This window comes from Symphodus melops (assembly GCF_947650265.1).
Source record: "Symphodus melops genome assembly, chromosome: 9".
Taxonomy (NCBI): Eukaryota; Metazoa; Chordata; class Actinopteri; order Labriformes; family Labridae; genus Symphodus; species Symphodus melops.
The window spans coordinates 24,801,132-24,818,429 of record NC_136699.1 but is presented as its reverse complement, the minus strand read 5'-3'; the positions used below and the strand labels follow the sequence as shown (position 1 = coordinate 24,818,429).

The following is a 17,298-nucleotide window of genomic DNA, read 5'->3' as shown; positions in this document are numbered from 1 at the left end:
AATAGCAATTATCTTGTGTGTGTGCGCGAGAGAGAGAGAAGAAGTAACAGAGTTTGTCTATTAATTAAGACATACCCTGCCGCATGATGTGACACGCGTAGAATGACATTCCAAGAAACGATAGCAGTGTATGAGCTTTCCTTTTTTCTCACTTGCTCACCCACCAGCTATAACTGTCTGTTGTAGTGCAGATAAGATAAACAAAGGAGATGGTGGGTTAGACTGAGAATAAAAAAGGATTTACATTGGGAATTAAAAAAGGTAGAATAAGAAGAAGGCAGCAGAGATAAAGAGACTGATATATCCGTAAACAGTTTGCTTTGGAAATCTCTCTGAAACCAGAGATTAGTATTATGAGAGGACGTTTTAAGATAAGATAAGATATAACATTATTGATCAGCAATGGGGAAATTCGGGCGTTGCAGCAGTACAGTAATAAAAAAACCCAAATAAAATAGTTAGATAAATACAATTCCAAAAATAGTACAACAGGATATAAATAGAGGAAATGATGTGCAGTAAGTGGCAGGTTAAAGTGACCAGTGAAGAGGCGGTGAGTTATGTAAACAGCAGGTTGACAGTTATGAAGTATAATATAATATAGTGCAATAAATGGAATGTTCTGTTATATACATCCATGTATCCGATTTGAGGGCAAAAACTTAAAAAGGTTTAAATATGAAGTTTTACACTGAAATAAACACACACACACACACACACACACACATATATATATGCACTAACATTGCCTCAATTATTTCTAACAGTTATCAAAGCCAGACTTGTCCTCTTTATCACAATAAAACACAAATTAAAAAATCTCAATCAACATGAGAGGAGCACAGTGTGTGGATCACACATGGACTGAATAAACTAAGAAACACAGTGAAAATGATTAACTAAACCAATGAATCTAAACAAGATTATCCAGGAGCCAGAAAACACTTTTAGGAAAAATTCAATGGCTGCCAAGGAGGCCTGAACAGTTAACATGCAAGGCTTTGGTCAAGCAACAAATCGACCCTACACCCCAGGTGATTCACTGAGTGACGAGAAATGGAAAACAAATACACGAGAAGTTTTTTTTGTTTGGGTTTATACACACATAAAGAACCTCTCACTACCCCTGAAGGTGAGATAATGAGTCAGCACAGAGCACTGGAATCCAAACGTTTATGAGCTCCTCACGCCTGTTCTTAATCAAGGCCCAATCAACCACACACACACACACCTGACTCTGCACTGAGTTGATTCCTTCACTGACCTCAACGAGAAGCTGGAGAGAGTGGCGTTACCATGAAATACACAAAACACTGCATGTTACATCAGATCGCTGCAAAAGGAAGGAAACTGCGACTGAAAGCTGCTGATTTCAAGGAGTTAAAACCCTTTTTGACGACTTTCTTAAAGTTGACTGGTGAATACAAGCAAAGCTTATAAAGGCCATGAAGATAAAGATAAATATAACAGAGAGGGGGAGAGAGAGAGAGACGAGATTAAATCATCACACATGACTGGTCTATGTGTAAAAATTATTGTGTTTCCATTCAAAAAACATAAATGGGTTCAAGGACAACTTATTTGGCTGGATATTTTCCATGGGACTTTATATTTAAATTATGGAAGTTGATCACTGTCCTGTTTTTATCTCAGTGACCTGTACACCTGAAACAGTTCAACACTGAGGAAAAGCAATACATTTAGTAATTTGTGGGGTGACTTAAGTAATTTGCCATAATTGGAGCGGGATGGGACGCCATCCCTCATTTCACTCACCGTATAATGGTCTCTTGTGCTGTACTCAGAGGTGATTGGTTTATTAGTTTCAAGGTCTCAGTCATCCATCATGTGTGAAGCACTGTCTGTCAGAGAGGCTGCTACTTTTGGTCCGATGTATGGAAACTTTTTGATGACTTCAAATAAATGATGAATTGATTTAATTATGATTAATAGACTAAGAGTAGCATATTGAATTCATAATTACAATAAGTTATACTGCTTTAGGAATCCCTCTATAAGCTGTTTCCTTTATCGCATCGTATCGTTAAAGCCTTCCCCATCAAGTATTCATAACATGGATAAAGTAAGTCTTGTGACTGTTCTCACTCTATGAAAAACAGTGACTGCAGGTAGCGACAAGTACAAGTCACGAGAGACTTTTAATCAGCAAACAAAGCCTCTGGCTTTTATTTTATGTCCCTCAAAATTCACTTACAGTGATAGAAATCATCAGCTGGCAATTAACTTCCATTTCATTTTCTTCAGTCAGCAGGGTTTTCAATGCATTTCAGTAGCAAGCATTCCTTCAGGTAAATGCAAATAGTCTAGTTTTCTTTGTAAGGTGTATCATTGGCAGGCCATCTTCTCCACACACATGCTCACTCAACATAGAAAGGCACGGACATGCACACACATAATACGATTACCTTGATTTAATGATCCGAATGATGAGAAAACATTTTTACGTTCACGTTTAGTCAACGACGACAGACTGGAGAGCAGCCTCTCTCCTGAACCTCCTCCAAGTCTCCCCCAAACGAGGCTGTGAGGCCAGCTTAAATGGAGGGAGAACACCAGACCCAGGTGTTCTCAATCTCCTTCTCAGCCACACCTCCTGGAGCCTGCAACACAAAACACAACCAGCAACGAAAAAACAGCAGGTTCAATAAACAATCAGCTTATTCTGCTACATGTTCAGCTCTTATTTTGTTATCCTTTGAATTTGGGTGTTGTATCTCATTTACAGATGCCCACTGTATTTCATGTGCTTTTAGTTTCTGTGTTATGGAAAGTACAGAGCAGATCCTGCATCACTTGCTCCGAAGGCCTTTCGAAAACAATGATTGTACCTAGAAGCTGTGAAACAAATATCATTGACTCGATCACTTTGGGTCTAACAGCAATTACTGCCCAAGTTCTGCATGATGCAAAACCCTGATAAACCAATCCCAGGGCCAGCTTGTCAGGGGAGCACATTTCTGCTTTAGCTTATAAAATGCAGAGTCTCTCCAAGTCTGGACAAAATGAGAATTTACATCCAAAAATAATTCATCTTCTCTAACAGAGTCACTGAAATACATTCTGAATATCATAGTTATTTACAGACAGATATTTATAGAGCACTTTGACTTTGATTACCACATCGTGGTATGAGATTGTCAGAATTTTGGTGAAGCATGGATGCTTTATGTCGATGAACCCAACAGAATCAGAATCAGGTTTATTGCCACATGCGTTTCTAAATATAAGGAATCAGACTTGATGTTTTGGTAAAGAAAAACAATTAACAAAATATGCATGATAGAGCAAGATGCTATGAACTGCTAATGTCAAGAGACTTCAACAGGATTAAATAAAGAACACACAATATTTACCATCACAGCCCGGCTCTTGGACAGTGAAAGGAATAGAAGACACAGTTATACTAATAACTACGATCATCATAATAATCAAAACTTTGTAGATTTGGACAATCTTTAAAGTCAGTTGTGTAAGATGTGGCAGCCTGTGGTCCTTGGAACAGGAACTGACCACACACATTGTGACTGAACAGATGGAAGCTGTTCTGAATGACAGGGTGAAAACTTTTGCACAAGTAACATCCTCCCAGACAGCGCTACCTGCTAAACCATTACCCAAGGACTGCAATACCCTTAATGGGCAGTGCAGGGCACACAGCCATCCTGACCTCACCCTTCACCAAAACACACTCATACCCATGCAACAAACCTTAACAGGAATCCATTTGACACAAATGGCTCGAAATCTCCCACATTTAGCTGACCACAAGACAGAACACAAATACAACCTAACATGAAGAGTGTTATCAGAAATTGCATTTCTATTATTGCAAACTTGATCAGAGAGACCACAGACGCTTAGCAAGCTGCTATGTTGTAACAGTCTGGAGTGTGATTGTGTTGGTAGACCCAAGACACAACATTCAACCTTAAAACCTTTTCACACATATGAAACTCTCCTGAAAAATTCAACAGGTTACCTGGAGGGGCTGTATGTATAAACGCAAACAAACACTTTTTTTCGTGTGGACTTCACTTGGAGTTTCTCCTGCCAGGTCCCTGGTATTTTAGTGTGAGAAAACAACTGCATATTCTCCGGCTAACGACCACTACGATCTCCATGCACAGAATTAAACTTCTGTACTATGTTTTCTGGATGTTGTCATTCTGTTGGACTACACATAGCATCGATATTAAGGTGTCTGTGTGTGTGTGTGTCGGGACTTACTTCAGTGCAGCCAGATGCTGCTATCATAAATGACTGCAACCCAACCCCTGAGACACCCTGATAGCAAAACTTGCACTATATTCACAATGTCATTCACAGATAGTCAAAAACAACGGATGACTGTGAGAAGAAGAAAAAAAACAGGGCAGAGAAGAAAAAGAGGAGAGAAGAACAAATAGAGAGGTTTGTAAAAAAAGGCTGACAGCTGTCTCGTAAACACAGTGCTTCAGTCCTTCCCAAAAGGAAATTACAATTTATACATCACTTCATCATCTCATCAACCTCCAGTGCATATATATATATACCCAGACTCAACCTTCACTCCTCATCGGATTATTATCTACCCCCTGTGGTGTCGTACCCTCACATCTCGGGTCTTGCATTATTCCTATAGTGAAAGTATTGTTGTTCATGGTCTTGGTACTTACCCTTCTTGTGTTTCTTTGTTTTCCCCCTGCTCATCAGCGATCAATGACACTCACCTGCTGCCTGCCTGCTGCTCTTCAGTTCCACACTCACCACACGCATTTTGAGATTTCAGGATTGTCACCGGGATCTCCACTCACCTCTCACTGTAGAGCGAAGACTTGGCACATTCACCTCACTTGTCTTGTTCACTATATAGACTGTTCATTAAAAGATCTGGTTACACCGTTAAACCTGTCTCTGAGTCGTGCGTCTGGGTCCAAACACTTTACACTGTGTAACGTAAAATGTACGTTTTGGCAACACTGTAAGTCTGTTTACAAAATGTAATTCACTTTATATTTACATTTAAATAAAAAAAGAAGACTTTCTGGTAGAGGAAAGGTAACACACTTCAATGTGTGACCATCGTGGAAAAATACCTCATTTGCAGCTTACACATACTTACGTACAAGTAATTCTATAAAATGATACGTACAAGTAATTCTATAAAATGATGCACTTCCCAATGTGACTGATTTGAAGGAGAGCTTGCTAAGGGTGCTGATTGCCAATCAAGAACAGTGAATCAATACCAAAAGAGCTAGTAAAGTGAGTGGCTAAATATCTATCTTCACACTGATTAAAATGATGTCAGCTTTACAGTCTGAATAGAAATGTTATTGAAAGTGGAAATGGTTGGATTGATCAAACACCTCCCTCCAACTCTTAACTGCAAAATGTGACCATTTTTCATTAAATATGTCAGGCTGAGAGGTTATGTATTGTAAATTCATGTTTGCACTTCTGCATTTCTTCGTTTTCATGACTAGTTTGCGGCAACCACACATGTACAATTCATGAGTTAATGATGAATGAACAAGTGGAAGGCCTGTCACAAGGCTTTGTTCCCATAAATAAAATTTTAAAGCAATTTGGAGCTCAAACCCAAAACCCCAAAATGAACCCACGACCCTGAGATTAAGAGTCGCATGCTCTACCGACTGAACTAAAAAAGCTATTTCATCATGAATTTCCCACCAAACTTACAGATTCTTGAGTTAATGATGAGTGGACACGTACTTTGAGACATGTGTGCAAACGTTGACAATTGGAAGGCGTGTCACAAGGCTACTGTATATACCAAAGGGTAAAGCTTGCGCCCAATGTGGGGCTCGAACCCACGACCCTGAGATTTAGGGCCTTTTTCAAACCAACCCCTACACACTCCCCTCCGTGACAGAGTGCACTGAAGTCCCCTCCATCCAGGTGTAGGGTAGAAATACAGCAGCAGGCTTTGGGACAAACTTCACTCTCTCAGGTGGAAACAGGAAGTGTGTGTTACCATGGTTACTCAGCGGCATCCTGGGGAACGGTTTATTATTAATGTACGTAATACATTCTGTAAAAGTCTTTATGTAGATTATTTTTCTCTAGTAAATTTATATTAGCGTAGACTTATAGCAAAACGATCAGATGGAGCCCACATTCTTTATTGTAATTTATAATGTAATGTTTAGTTAATTTATTATAATATCAAAGAACAGGTTGTCTTCAATGAAAGCAGACAAGGAGACTATAAATGAACATCACAGCTGCATGTTTTTTGTTGTAGCCGAAATTAAGTTTTACAAAGAAATCAAAAGTAAAACAATGATAAATAAATAACAGTGAACATTGTCTGTAACATAATTTAATATTCTTTAGTTTTTGCAACAGTCCCTTTAAATATGAAACACAATGAAATAAACAGGTGAACAGAAGGAAGTAAAGAAGAGGAGGCTTTTATTTGATCCTTTAAAACAATAAACAGGTGAAGTTGTTCACGTCTGTATGATCATATTAAATGTCCATCTTAGTTGGAGCAGTGTTTTGGTTTGTTCAAACACACGGAACTTACTTTTGTACAGGTCACTCCTTCCGTGACTAGCGGACGCAATAGGCGTTACACGTGATCATCAAGTGGGCATCGGTGCAGACTCGCTGGCGGAGGGTTTTATGGCCCACTACCACTCCCCGCTAAGTGGTTTGAGACGGACTTAATATGGCGGGCCCTCCGCGTGGACGTGCAAACAGAGGGGTAGTGGGTAGGGCGAGGGTGTAGTGGACGGTTTGAAAAAGACCCTTAGACTGTCATGACCTGCCAGCTGAGCTAACACGGCTATTTCATCATGAAATTCTCAGCAAACTTAGAGATTCTTGAGTTAATGAGTGCACACATACTTTGAGACATGTGTGCCAACATTGACAACTGGAAGGCGTGTCACAAGGCTACTGTATATACCAAAGGGTAAAGCTTGCGCCCAATGTGGGGCTCGAACACACGACCCTGAGATTAAGAGTCTCATGCTCTACCGACTGAGCTAACCGGGCTACATTTTCTTGGATTTCACATCAATTTTTCCACCAAACCTCAAAACTCTTGAGTTAATGATGAGCAGAAAATTACTTCAAGACGTGTGAAAAAGTGGACATTGGGAAGGCCTGTCACAAGGCCGGTATAAAAGGAAAAAGCTTGTGCCCAATGTGGGGCTCCGAACCACAAGCCTGAGATTAAGAGTCTCATGCTCTACCGACTGCGCCAAGGCCGGCGCATGTTTGTTGAGGTAAACAACAAGAAAATCCGGGAAATGATGCTGAGATCAGTAGATCGAATCCTGTTCGTGATGAACTTGTTGGGATTCTCATATCATAAACATTGTATATTAATATTTCCAAATCAAATATATAAACCCGTGTGCAATTAATCATTGCCTAATGTCACCATACACAGTTATAAACAACGATAAGAACTCGTTTATTTGGCTGGTTTTGTCCTGTTGATGCATTATTCGGACAGCAGGTGGCAGATTGGCTTGCATACCAAATAAAATGTTTTCATTAATCCCCTTTTAATATTATTTATAGTTTGCAAGATTATCAAATCGTGTTTTTAACCATAATTTTAATACTTTGCAAAATGTATAAGCCTATATTAAATGCCCCAAAACATTTGGCATCAATAACCCTTATTTTAATATTAAGGATTATTACCCCCAAGAGAAACTGACAAATATTCAAAAGCATGTATGTAGATGACTATAGATATTTATATAGCCTATGAGTGTCTGTGTGTTATATCTTATGGGCAATAAAAAGAAAAGAAAAAGCCACATTTAGATTTGTTTCATTTATCTAAAGAGGATAAAGAAGAAATGTTTGTTCAATTTTACATTTTATGAAAAACATTAATAAACAACACAGTGATTACAAGGACAATCAAGTGTTGCATAAAAAATAGACAAATAAATAGAATAATAATAAAAACAATTATGGCATATGACACAGCAAACATGAACCGCATGTTGCCAGCCTTTTCCAGTTTTCCAACTGTACTCCTGGTATTCAGGTTCACAGCTACGCGCCGGCCTGCTACACACTGGAGTAGAGTAAGTAGAGGACAGGGAAAATAGGGCAGATCTACCACAATAAAATTCTTCCTTTAAACATGAGAAGTCTTTTTAGATGTTTCTCTGTCAGTCATTTTGATTAAGTCCTAATGTGGAGTGATCCTTAATAAATCACAGACTTAAGAAACTCAAGGGTTGTCATTGCTTGGCTTTTTTTTCTTCCCATATCCATGTTTTGCCAGCACAGCCCTCCATTCTTCATAAGATTGAGTCTCAGACTCTGTGCAGAACCAGTTTCCAAAGTACTGGCGATGTGACTGTGGCTTTCTGTCCTTGTTGCACTTTTTGCAAATGATGACATCCGACTTCTTTTCATATTTTCTCGTCATTTGTCCAGCGCGCTCTTTGTCTTGCTTTCTCTTTCTGTATTGCAGGGTTGTATATGGAAGATCTTTACTCAAGGTCTGTGTCTGAGTGAAGGGTGGCATGAATGATGGTGATGAACATCATCTGTGAGGGTCCTGCAGAACACTGCACAGATGGGGGAAAGAGAGGATTTTGGGGTTGTGAAGCCTGGGAGATAGTCTGAGGTTGTGGCCTTCTCTTTAGCTTTGCCTCCCCAGCAGTGTTAGGAGGAAGAATGAAAGAATGAGGTTCAGCCAAACTATTAGATAGCAGAGCAGCTCCTTTCTGCACTCAAAAAAACCAACATGGGTGTCTGTTACAGCCATGTAAGTCTAACACGTAGCTTCTACTATATAAAATCATGCTTTGTGGTTGAACACTTTTAAATCATGTAGTTTTAGCATAACATGCAGCAACTTAAAATTTACTAGACTCATTTATGTTAACACAACATAATTCTAATGGGTTAAGATTGCAAATCACGTCTGCTTACAACTCCAGACCAGACGGGGGCAGTAATGTGCAAATCCCTAATTAGACATGCCCCTCATTGTTTTATATCAACCAAAGGCCAAGGTCAAAGGCGTGTCCCTGGCAAAGAGGAGCTGACATTTTGAGAGGGAACAGCACGTGAGGGAGACGGTAAGTTTAATCCTTTATCATCCATCGAACAGAAAACAATACGGGTGCAGAAATGTTATCAACAGTTAGTTATTGTCATCTTTTGCATTTTGGATGTTTTTTGTCGTTACCGAGTTACCGTTACCGAGTGTTTTATTAGGGTTAGCTAGCTAGCTAGCAAGCTAGCGTCGACGAATTTGCGGAGTTTCTCTATTAGCGCGGGTAGCATTAGCATTAGCTACTCGAGCTGGACCACAGTACTCGTGGTGCAGCCAGGTTTCTTTGAGAGTGTAAATACGACAGTTTCTTTCGCTGCGAAGCTCTTCACAGTCTGATGTCGTTCGCTTGGTAGACGAGGAGCGAACGTTTGCTACCATTAGTGTAAGCACCGTTAGCAGGTTAGACATTGTCCACTGACGTTAGTGTTGTAGTTACTGTTTCCTGGGACCACATGCGTTTATTTGACATTTCTATGATTAAATGTCTTGCTTGGACTTAAAACTGATGCACCCGTGGCTATTGTAAGTTCACATATCATAAAAAAATGTAAATCAAGAGTTGCATTATGTTTGTGAAATCTTCTCCACCTGTTAATTAAAATGGTTTTTCCTTATCGTTGTTCTTGTCTGGCTTACATACTCAGACCGACGCCATTGATGTCGGGAGAGAGTGCATCATCAAAGCCCTGTGTGTACCTGAATGAAGAGCCTGAGAACCTTGTGAAGGAATACGTGGTATGTAACTTAGTTTTTATTTTCCTGTTCTTATTCTTACATCTATAAACAAACCAGTTATGTACTTACATATAGACAAAGTAATTATAGAATTTTTGACATAAAATTGAATAAATTATAGCTGTTTTACTCGAAGTATGTGATACATTTATATGCGAGTAAAATATAGGACTGGAATAACATATCTTAATATATATACTCTGTGCACGCCCTGTTTCTGAAGAACACAGATGGTGAAAGGAGTGAAGCCGCAATGATGGAGACGACGTTTGGAATCTTTGTGATTCGTAAAGAAGGTGCAGAGCCAGATGATGATCCTGAAAATGTAGGTATTGTTCTGGAAGGTGTGCAAGTCCTGGATGAGTTGGGAAATGTTCCACTTGCCATCGTGATGTTGTTTGCTCTTGCATACGCTCTTAACCTCAGCTACCCTCCTGAGCTGAGATACACCTTCGAAGCTTTGCAGAAAATCATCATGGAGCTTGATGAAAACAGACTGTCAAAAAAAAATCAAGCACTGAAAACTCGACTTGCGCGTTAGACATGCTCAATAAAGTAAACTACAGGTGGGGGTTACTGTTATGGGAAGGCATTTGAAGCAGTACTCAGTTTGAGTATTTGCTTTTAAAAAAGCAAACAAGCTGTGCTGATACGTTTTAATACTTACTACTAACTTACTTACTAACTGTTGCTATTTTGGGGTTAGAAAATATGATGTTTTGAAATGTTTCTTTAAAAAAAAGATAAGGTAAAAACAAGTGTTCTTTTCAAAACAAAACTACTTTGACACTTATAATTTAAGGATGCATGGTGATGATTTTTCAGTTTGTCAAACATTTTTCTTTGCATTCAGTTATCAGGACCATATTCTGTATCTAACTTTGTAACCAGCTTTGATTTGTTTTTTTTGGTAATCAGAAAACTCTAAATGCAGACGCTTAATGTTGTTTAAATTGTTAAATGGTTTACACTTAAAATCTGTACGTGTATAGCAGGGGTGCCTACCCTGGTCCTCGAGGGCCACTAAACTGCATGTTTTAGATGTCTCCCTCTTCCAACACACCTGATTCAAATGATCAGCTCATCATCAAGCTCTGCAGAAGCCTGATAACGATCCTGATCATTTGAATCAGGTGTGTTGGAAGAGGGAGACATCTAAAACATGGTGGATAGTGGCCCTTGAGGACCAGGGTTGGCCACCCCTGGTGTATAGGGATGTATGTTGCAGACCAGGGGTGCCCAACCCTGGTCCTCAAGGGCCACTATCCACCATGTTTTGTAACTGTACTATTTTTAAAAGTAGTTGTAACTACCTTATTAAATTAAGTAACTCATAATTATATCATTCAAGTTTAAATTACCCAAGAAAATTACGTCACTAGGTTACATTTACCCTTACAAATCTAGTGTCACTGAACCCTGGTAATTAAGTAATAGTAACGCAATTACATCATGTTGACCCAACATATTTACATTTAGGGCACTCGACACAATTGTTTCTCGCAAATTGAAAGCATTTTACTTGGGTGGAAAACCTTTCCATAATTTTATTATGTTCAGCCAACGAGTTATTTTTTTGAGTGTGCAAAGCCGCAGGAAGCGTTTCAGTTGCTGCCATCGGTGCGTCTGGAGCTGGGATGCCTTGCATCACAGTTTGTTGTTCCTGTGACCTACAACGCCTGCTGTACCTGAAGACAAAACAAAAGAAAACAAAAAAAAACTTCAGTTTTATCAGCTGATCAAATGTATCCTCCAATAGCACTTCATCACATAAGATAAGTTAAGATATAAGGTTTTATTGTTCTCAAAGGAACATTTGTATTGGACTCTTTGCTGCAATTACAAGAGTTTTAGAAGTAGAGGTAAATAAGTAGAGAATATAAATAGAGATCAGAAGTCTTCAATGTTAGCCTATCATCTTTCTGCTGTCTTTTTAATCATGTTTTGTTTTGCCTTTAGTACATTCATGTTGCTGTTGTGTGCCCCCTTCTCCACCATCATCATGGCTAGTTGGAGACCCATTACATGCAAAATTTCATTTCACCCATCTGTCTCTCCTGATTGAACTGAAACATGCTAAATTACTCACCATTGTGTGAGTGTTGCAGCATTCACTACTGGGAGTTGGATGGTGGTGGCACTCATAACCTTAGCATTGTTAAGGATGCACTCTCTGATGTTGTTGTAAGCACGTAACACCATTGTAAAGCGTGACACCCTCGCTCCTTCACAGCGCACAGTGCTTGGGTAGTAAGCACAGAGCCTTGTAAAGATGGCCTCCACGACTCTGTTGCAGTCAGGCCATTGTGCAGGACTGTGAGCTCCAAAGAAACTCCTGCAAATGACAACAAAATACACAATATTAATGTAGGATTATTCATATATTCTTATTATTAATTCTTACTATCTGTGTTATTCTATTTTCCTTCTGTCTGTGTTGACCTGACATTTCAGTTTGCTTAATTAGACATGATACCTTTTGGTGCTCTCCACACCTGGTGCCACAATCTTTTTAGTCGCCCTGTATCGTCCCTGCTTTAAGGTGGTTTGGTGACGTGGTGAGTAAGCAGTCTTCCTCTTGTCATAATCCCTCAACGCCTGCCACAGGGTGATGATCTGGGCACTCTGTTCTCCAGTCAACGCAGGACGATGTTCTTTAAGGCCAACCAAAACCTCTGCCAAGTCCTGCACGGCTCCATACCCTTCAATATTGTCACGGCCGACACAGTCCTAGAATGAAATTTTTTTTAGAAGTTTTAATAGCAGAAAAAGGACACAATGAATTAACATTACATCATGTGAAGTGGAGTCTTCAGATGTTGGAAGATCCCTTTCTGTTGGTAGCTCGACCACAGGGCCCCTCAATAAACGATGCCACTGGAGGAGGGACAACAAATGATGACGACATGGTGGTGGATTGAGAAGATTTCACCGCAGATTGAGGGGCCATAGAGGAGGATGACACGGAGCTGGATGCAGGCGTTGCTAATGGAGATGGAGGGAGCACAGACGCTGCAGACAATGATGCTCGTGAGGAGGTAGCAGGTGCTATTTCAGAGTCAAATGCTGGGACAGTGATGTCTTGAAACTCCTCAGGTTCAGCATAACCTTCATCAGTTGTTACATCAATATCAGTAGACTCTGACTCCACAATAGCCACCTTGTAATCCTGCAGGACTTCACCAGTTTGCTGGTAAAGGTATTCGAGTCCAATGAGCTCACCTTTAAAATAGATTACAAAAATAAATAAATCAAAGGCAAACAATTAAAAAATATGCCAAGACATTATTTAACAGCTCAGTGGTAACATTGTATTTGTTTAACTTGAATGAAATTGTCCCAAAAATAAACAAATAGTTGTATACCAGTGTACTTTCTCGGCCCAACATAAGGGGTGATCTTCTCGCCAAGAACGTCCTCTGCAAGAGTGTTGACAGCATGACAGAGCAGATGATTGTAGCAACGTGGATGCTGCTCATCCGTTGTTGCTGCCACAGCCCGGTCCTCATTCCACCTTGACAGTCCATCCACAAGATACGCTTGGTAGAAGGTGTCACTTGCCAGTGTACCTAAAGTAAAGTAAAAAATAAAAAAATCAGACCATACAAACGTTTCCTATAAATCAATGAAAAGCTGTTCTTCTTACAACTAATTTAATCACAACACAGTTCATTTACTTATTTATATTGAAAATAAATCCTATTTTTATAAAGTCTCAATTAACACATATTTACCTGGGATGAATCTGTTAAGATGCAGGTGAAATGACTCGAGGGAAGTGGAACCTCTGGCACAGCGGAAGGTTGGCAGACGGTGTCCTCCTTTCATCACAGTTCCCGTTTGCAGGTAGAGCTGCACTCCTGGAGGATCCTGGATGCAGGCCACATGCTTTCGCTGGGACTTCCAGATCTCGCTCATCCGGGCAGAGTTGATGAGTGGGACTCCCAGAGTGTTACGGCCAGCATCCCCATCGAAGGCCTGGATATGGCGTTCAATCAGAGCCTGTGTCTCCTTGGTGCCGCGGGTGGTTCTCTTACAATGCAGGGCTAGCTCGTTTCTGTTGATAGAACGCAGCACATCAGCCTCAGATGGTTGCCTCATGGCAGCTTCTAGCTCTGACCTCTTGGCCTTCTTCAGAGCCGACAGGTCGTCCTGATCCCACGCAAAGATACAAAAAAAAATACAGTGGCTGAGGCGACTCATGAAGGGGGCATACAACTGGTGTGAGTCAGTTGTGCAGCCCACAGCAATCCTCCGCATGAAGTGCCAAATGTCTAACCGGATTGTCATCTGCTACCACTCTTCAAACATCCTCCTCAGAAGAGTGTTGCCACAGCAGTCCCGGTCAACATAGAGAGCTTCAGGAGGAGCCACCCCAGCCACTCTGTATCGTCTGATGAGCCCTTCAATCATTGGCCCGAGACCGAAGCCTCCACTGGCAGTCAGCACACACATGATCACCTGCCCATGCTCATTACCAACATTGGTTGCCCAGGTGGCTGTGCCATAGCTGTGTCCTGCAAGCTTTCGTGCTACTTTCTTGGTGGAATCCATTTTCAAGATCCGACCATATTGGGAAGTTATGGTGGCCTTGACCTCATCCAGCCTTTGCAAGACATCCTGGGCATACACCTGCATCAGCCAACGGTGTTTTGGGACAGGAATCATAGGTGGTGCAGGTGCAAATGAAACAGGTAGGATCAGGCCAGATGTGACAGCTCTGGCAATCCCCTTGCAATCTGTCAGGTACTGAACCGTCTTTTGTAACCAGACCTCAGTGTGTCGTTTCTGCAGCTTGTGCTGGATTTGACTGCTGCTGTTGCCCAGCCCTCGCTAACGCATCAAACTGGCTACCTCGATGTCACATGCCAGTTTTGATGTTAGAATGCAGGGGAACTGCACCCTGTGGCCCATGTCCAGCTGAGACACAATGCCATGGCTCCAGCTGATGACCTTCCAGTGGCAACTTCGGCAGGACAGGTACTCAGATGCCACAAAGTAAATCATACCCACCGCGACAACTTGCCTGATCTTCTGGTGCAAGCCTGCAGATGTGAGAAGATCTTTGTGGCAGTCTGGGTGTGGACAGGTTAACTTGACTTGCCACAGCTTACGTGGCATCCAAAGAAGCAGGGGACGGCCAAAGTAATTCTCCAGTGGAGGAGAAATACTGGTCTTCAGTGGCACCTGTGGAGGATACCACCAAAGTTTGTCCACTCTGCTAAAGTCCAGCTCCGGATGCCCCTGTGCTGTCCACTTGAAGAGAGCCTTCGAAATCCACCTTTGGTCCACTTCTGGCAAGGTGTGTGTCCAGCCAGCTGGAATACAGACTCGTGCTGGGGGGGAAAAAAAACATATATATTTGATTTGAACTCTTTTTTTTACTATAATCTCTTGGAAATTGTTGTGCAGGAACTTGTAAAATGCAAGTCACATGAAGTACAAAAGCATATACTACTTTTAAGATACATTAGATAAATTAACATTAGTAGATGAAGATGTGAAGCTGGCCAGAACCAAATATCAGGAAGTACAACTGCAAAAGAAAATATTTTGTATATAAAAGTATAAACCTACATGTCACATTGGCCTCTTCAAAGCGTATTGCCTCTGCCAGCAGCGTGCTGTCATCCAGCTCAGTAGACACAGAGATGTGGGAGATGGTGGGAGGGGGCTCTGTGGCTTGCTGAACAGAGACAGTCGGGGGGGAGAGGGTGAGTAAAGGCCCTGTGCATCCCTCAACCGACGCTGTTGGCCGAGCAAGGGTCAGTGAGGGCCGTGTGTGTGCCTGGGTCAAAGCTAAAAAACAAACAACAACAAAAAAAAAAGTGGAAAAAATGATAAACAACACGGATAAATGTAAAAATATATATAACAACTGTGTTATACATGAGTGTGTGCTTACAGGGTTTTGCTTTGAGGGGGGAAACCAGCCTCGTCACAGTCTTGGATAATTGTTTTGAATTGGGCAATTTCCCAACCAAGAGGGAGCAAAGAGCAAGGGTGGCAGCGTGCTGAGTTGGAGGAGTGTTCTGGGTGGTGGAAGTGCTCTGCGTAGCGGCAGCATGCTGAGTGGAGGGAGGGTCCAGGGTGGAGGGACAGACCTGGATGGTATCAACGTGCTGTGTGGAAGGAGGGGGCTGAGTAGGGGTACAGAGCTGGGTGGTGGCACTTGGTTGGGGTTTTTTCCAGCATATTGTGCTTCCTTCATTGCAACAGCAATTCTGCCAGAAGGAAAGCACTCAATGTATTCCCTGAAACACATTTTGTTGTTCGCATGTTCCTGGGAGTCTTTGCTGCCTCCTGTGGGATCCCTGTTCATAGCTGCCACCAGGTAAGCAGCATACCCCAGGGCATTTTCAGCTACCCAGCGAAAGGTCTGTCCACGAAAGACACAAAACTGAATTTCAAAGAAACCAAGCAGGTGTTTTCGGTTACTGATATCGCCATTGTGTTGGATTAAAGCTTTTCTGGCTTTGTCCAGCACTACGTCTGGGGACAGGGGTCGCATCCACTGCTGGCCTCTGTTGGTATTTTTGACTTTCGTTGCTTCCAATGTGTCTGTAAGTTTAATACTGCCATCAGCTCGTCTCCTGAAGCGAGGTTCCATCTAGAATATAAAAGGACAACATATATAAAACAGAGAAACAGATGTTTAAAACACAGCTGTGGAATGCCACAAAGTGACTCATCTTTCTTTTTTCTCACTTCTCATCTGCACTGCTGCCCTAAGAGTCAGCCTCTAGTTGGACACTCACCTGACTCACTCACATGACAATCACCTTAAATAGGACTGTTTGCACCTTATTGTTTTGGACACTGAATGCTTATCTGCCATCACTTTATATTTGCATTTTGAATGGGTGGACACTTTAATGGCAATCCCTTTAGGTGTGCCTGTTTTCACCTTATTGTATTGCATTGACTGTTCTGCACAGGCCCAATTAACACTGTTCTGAGGCTCATACATACATACATACACACACACACACACACATATATATATATATACACTTTTTTTAAAATTGTTTTCACATTTAACAATGAAATGGTCCTTCGTTTCATCATTCTTGTATTTCTTTTTTAATGAAAATAATGTAAGGCCATGAAGTTTCAGGTGGAAAACACTTGTTATTGTATTGTTTTACGGTAATTAAAAATACAAAACGGGTTAATTCGACCCAAACACCACTTCCACAGCTTGCAAAATTGTATTTTTTTCCTATATGCCTGTTTTTTTACACCGATTATATTCAGTCACGATCGCCTTGTAATGCTATGCTCATAGCCACATTACACGAACAGTAGCCTTGGGCCGGGCTAGTAATTTGGTGTATATATTTATTTTAACAAAAGTTTACTTACCAGTTCTTTCAAAATCTTTCAAAAGTCGAACGTGAAGAACTCTGTCTCATCCGTTGATTCCGATCGGAACTGAGGCCGGCGCTGGCGTTACTAAGCAACTATAAGGCGGGGAAATCCGAGTGGGCGGGACA

General features: G+C 41.2%; 1 protein-coding gene across 1 annotated transcript; it reads right to left on the bottom strand.

The window, feature by feature from the left end:
- Positions 1 to 14,607: 14,607 nt before the first annotated feature.
- Positions 14,608 to 16,252, bottom strand: LOC306829455 (uncharacterized protein; the record flags this gene model as incomplete). The annotated part of the gene is made up of 4 exons (XM_079352496.1): positions 14,608 to 15,138; positions 15,380 to 15,601; positions 15,708 to 16,026; positions 16,241 to 16,252. The coding sequence occupies 4 exons, from the start codon at positions 16,250 to 16,252 to the stop codon at positions 14,636 to 14,638; spliced, it is 1,056 nt and encodes a 351-aa protein (XP_079208622.1). The 3' UTR covers positions 14,608 to 14,635.
- Positions 16,253 to 17,298: the final 1,046 nt, after the last annotated feature.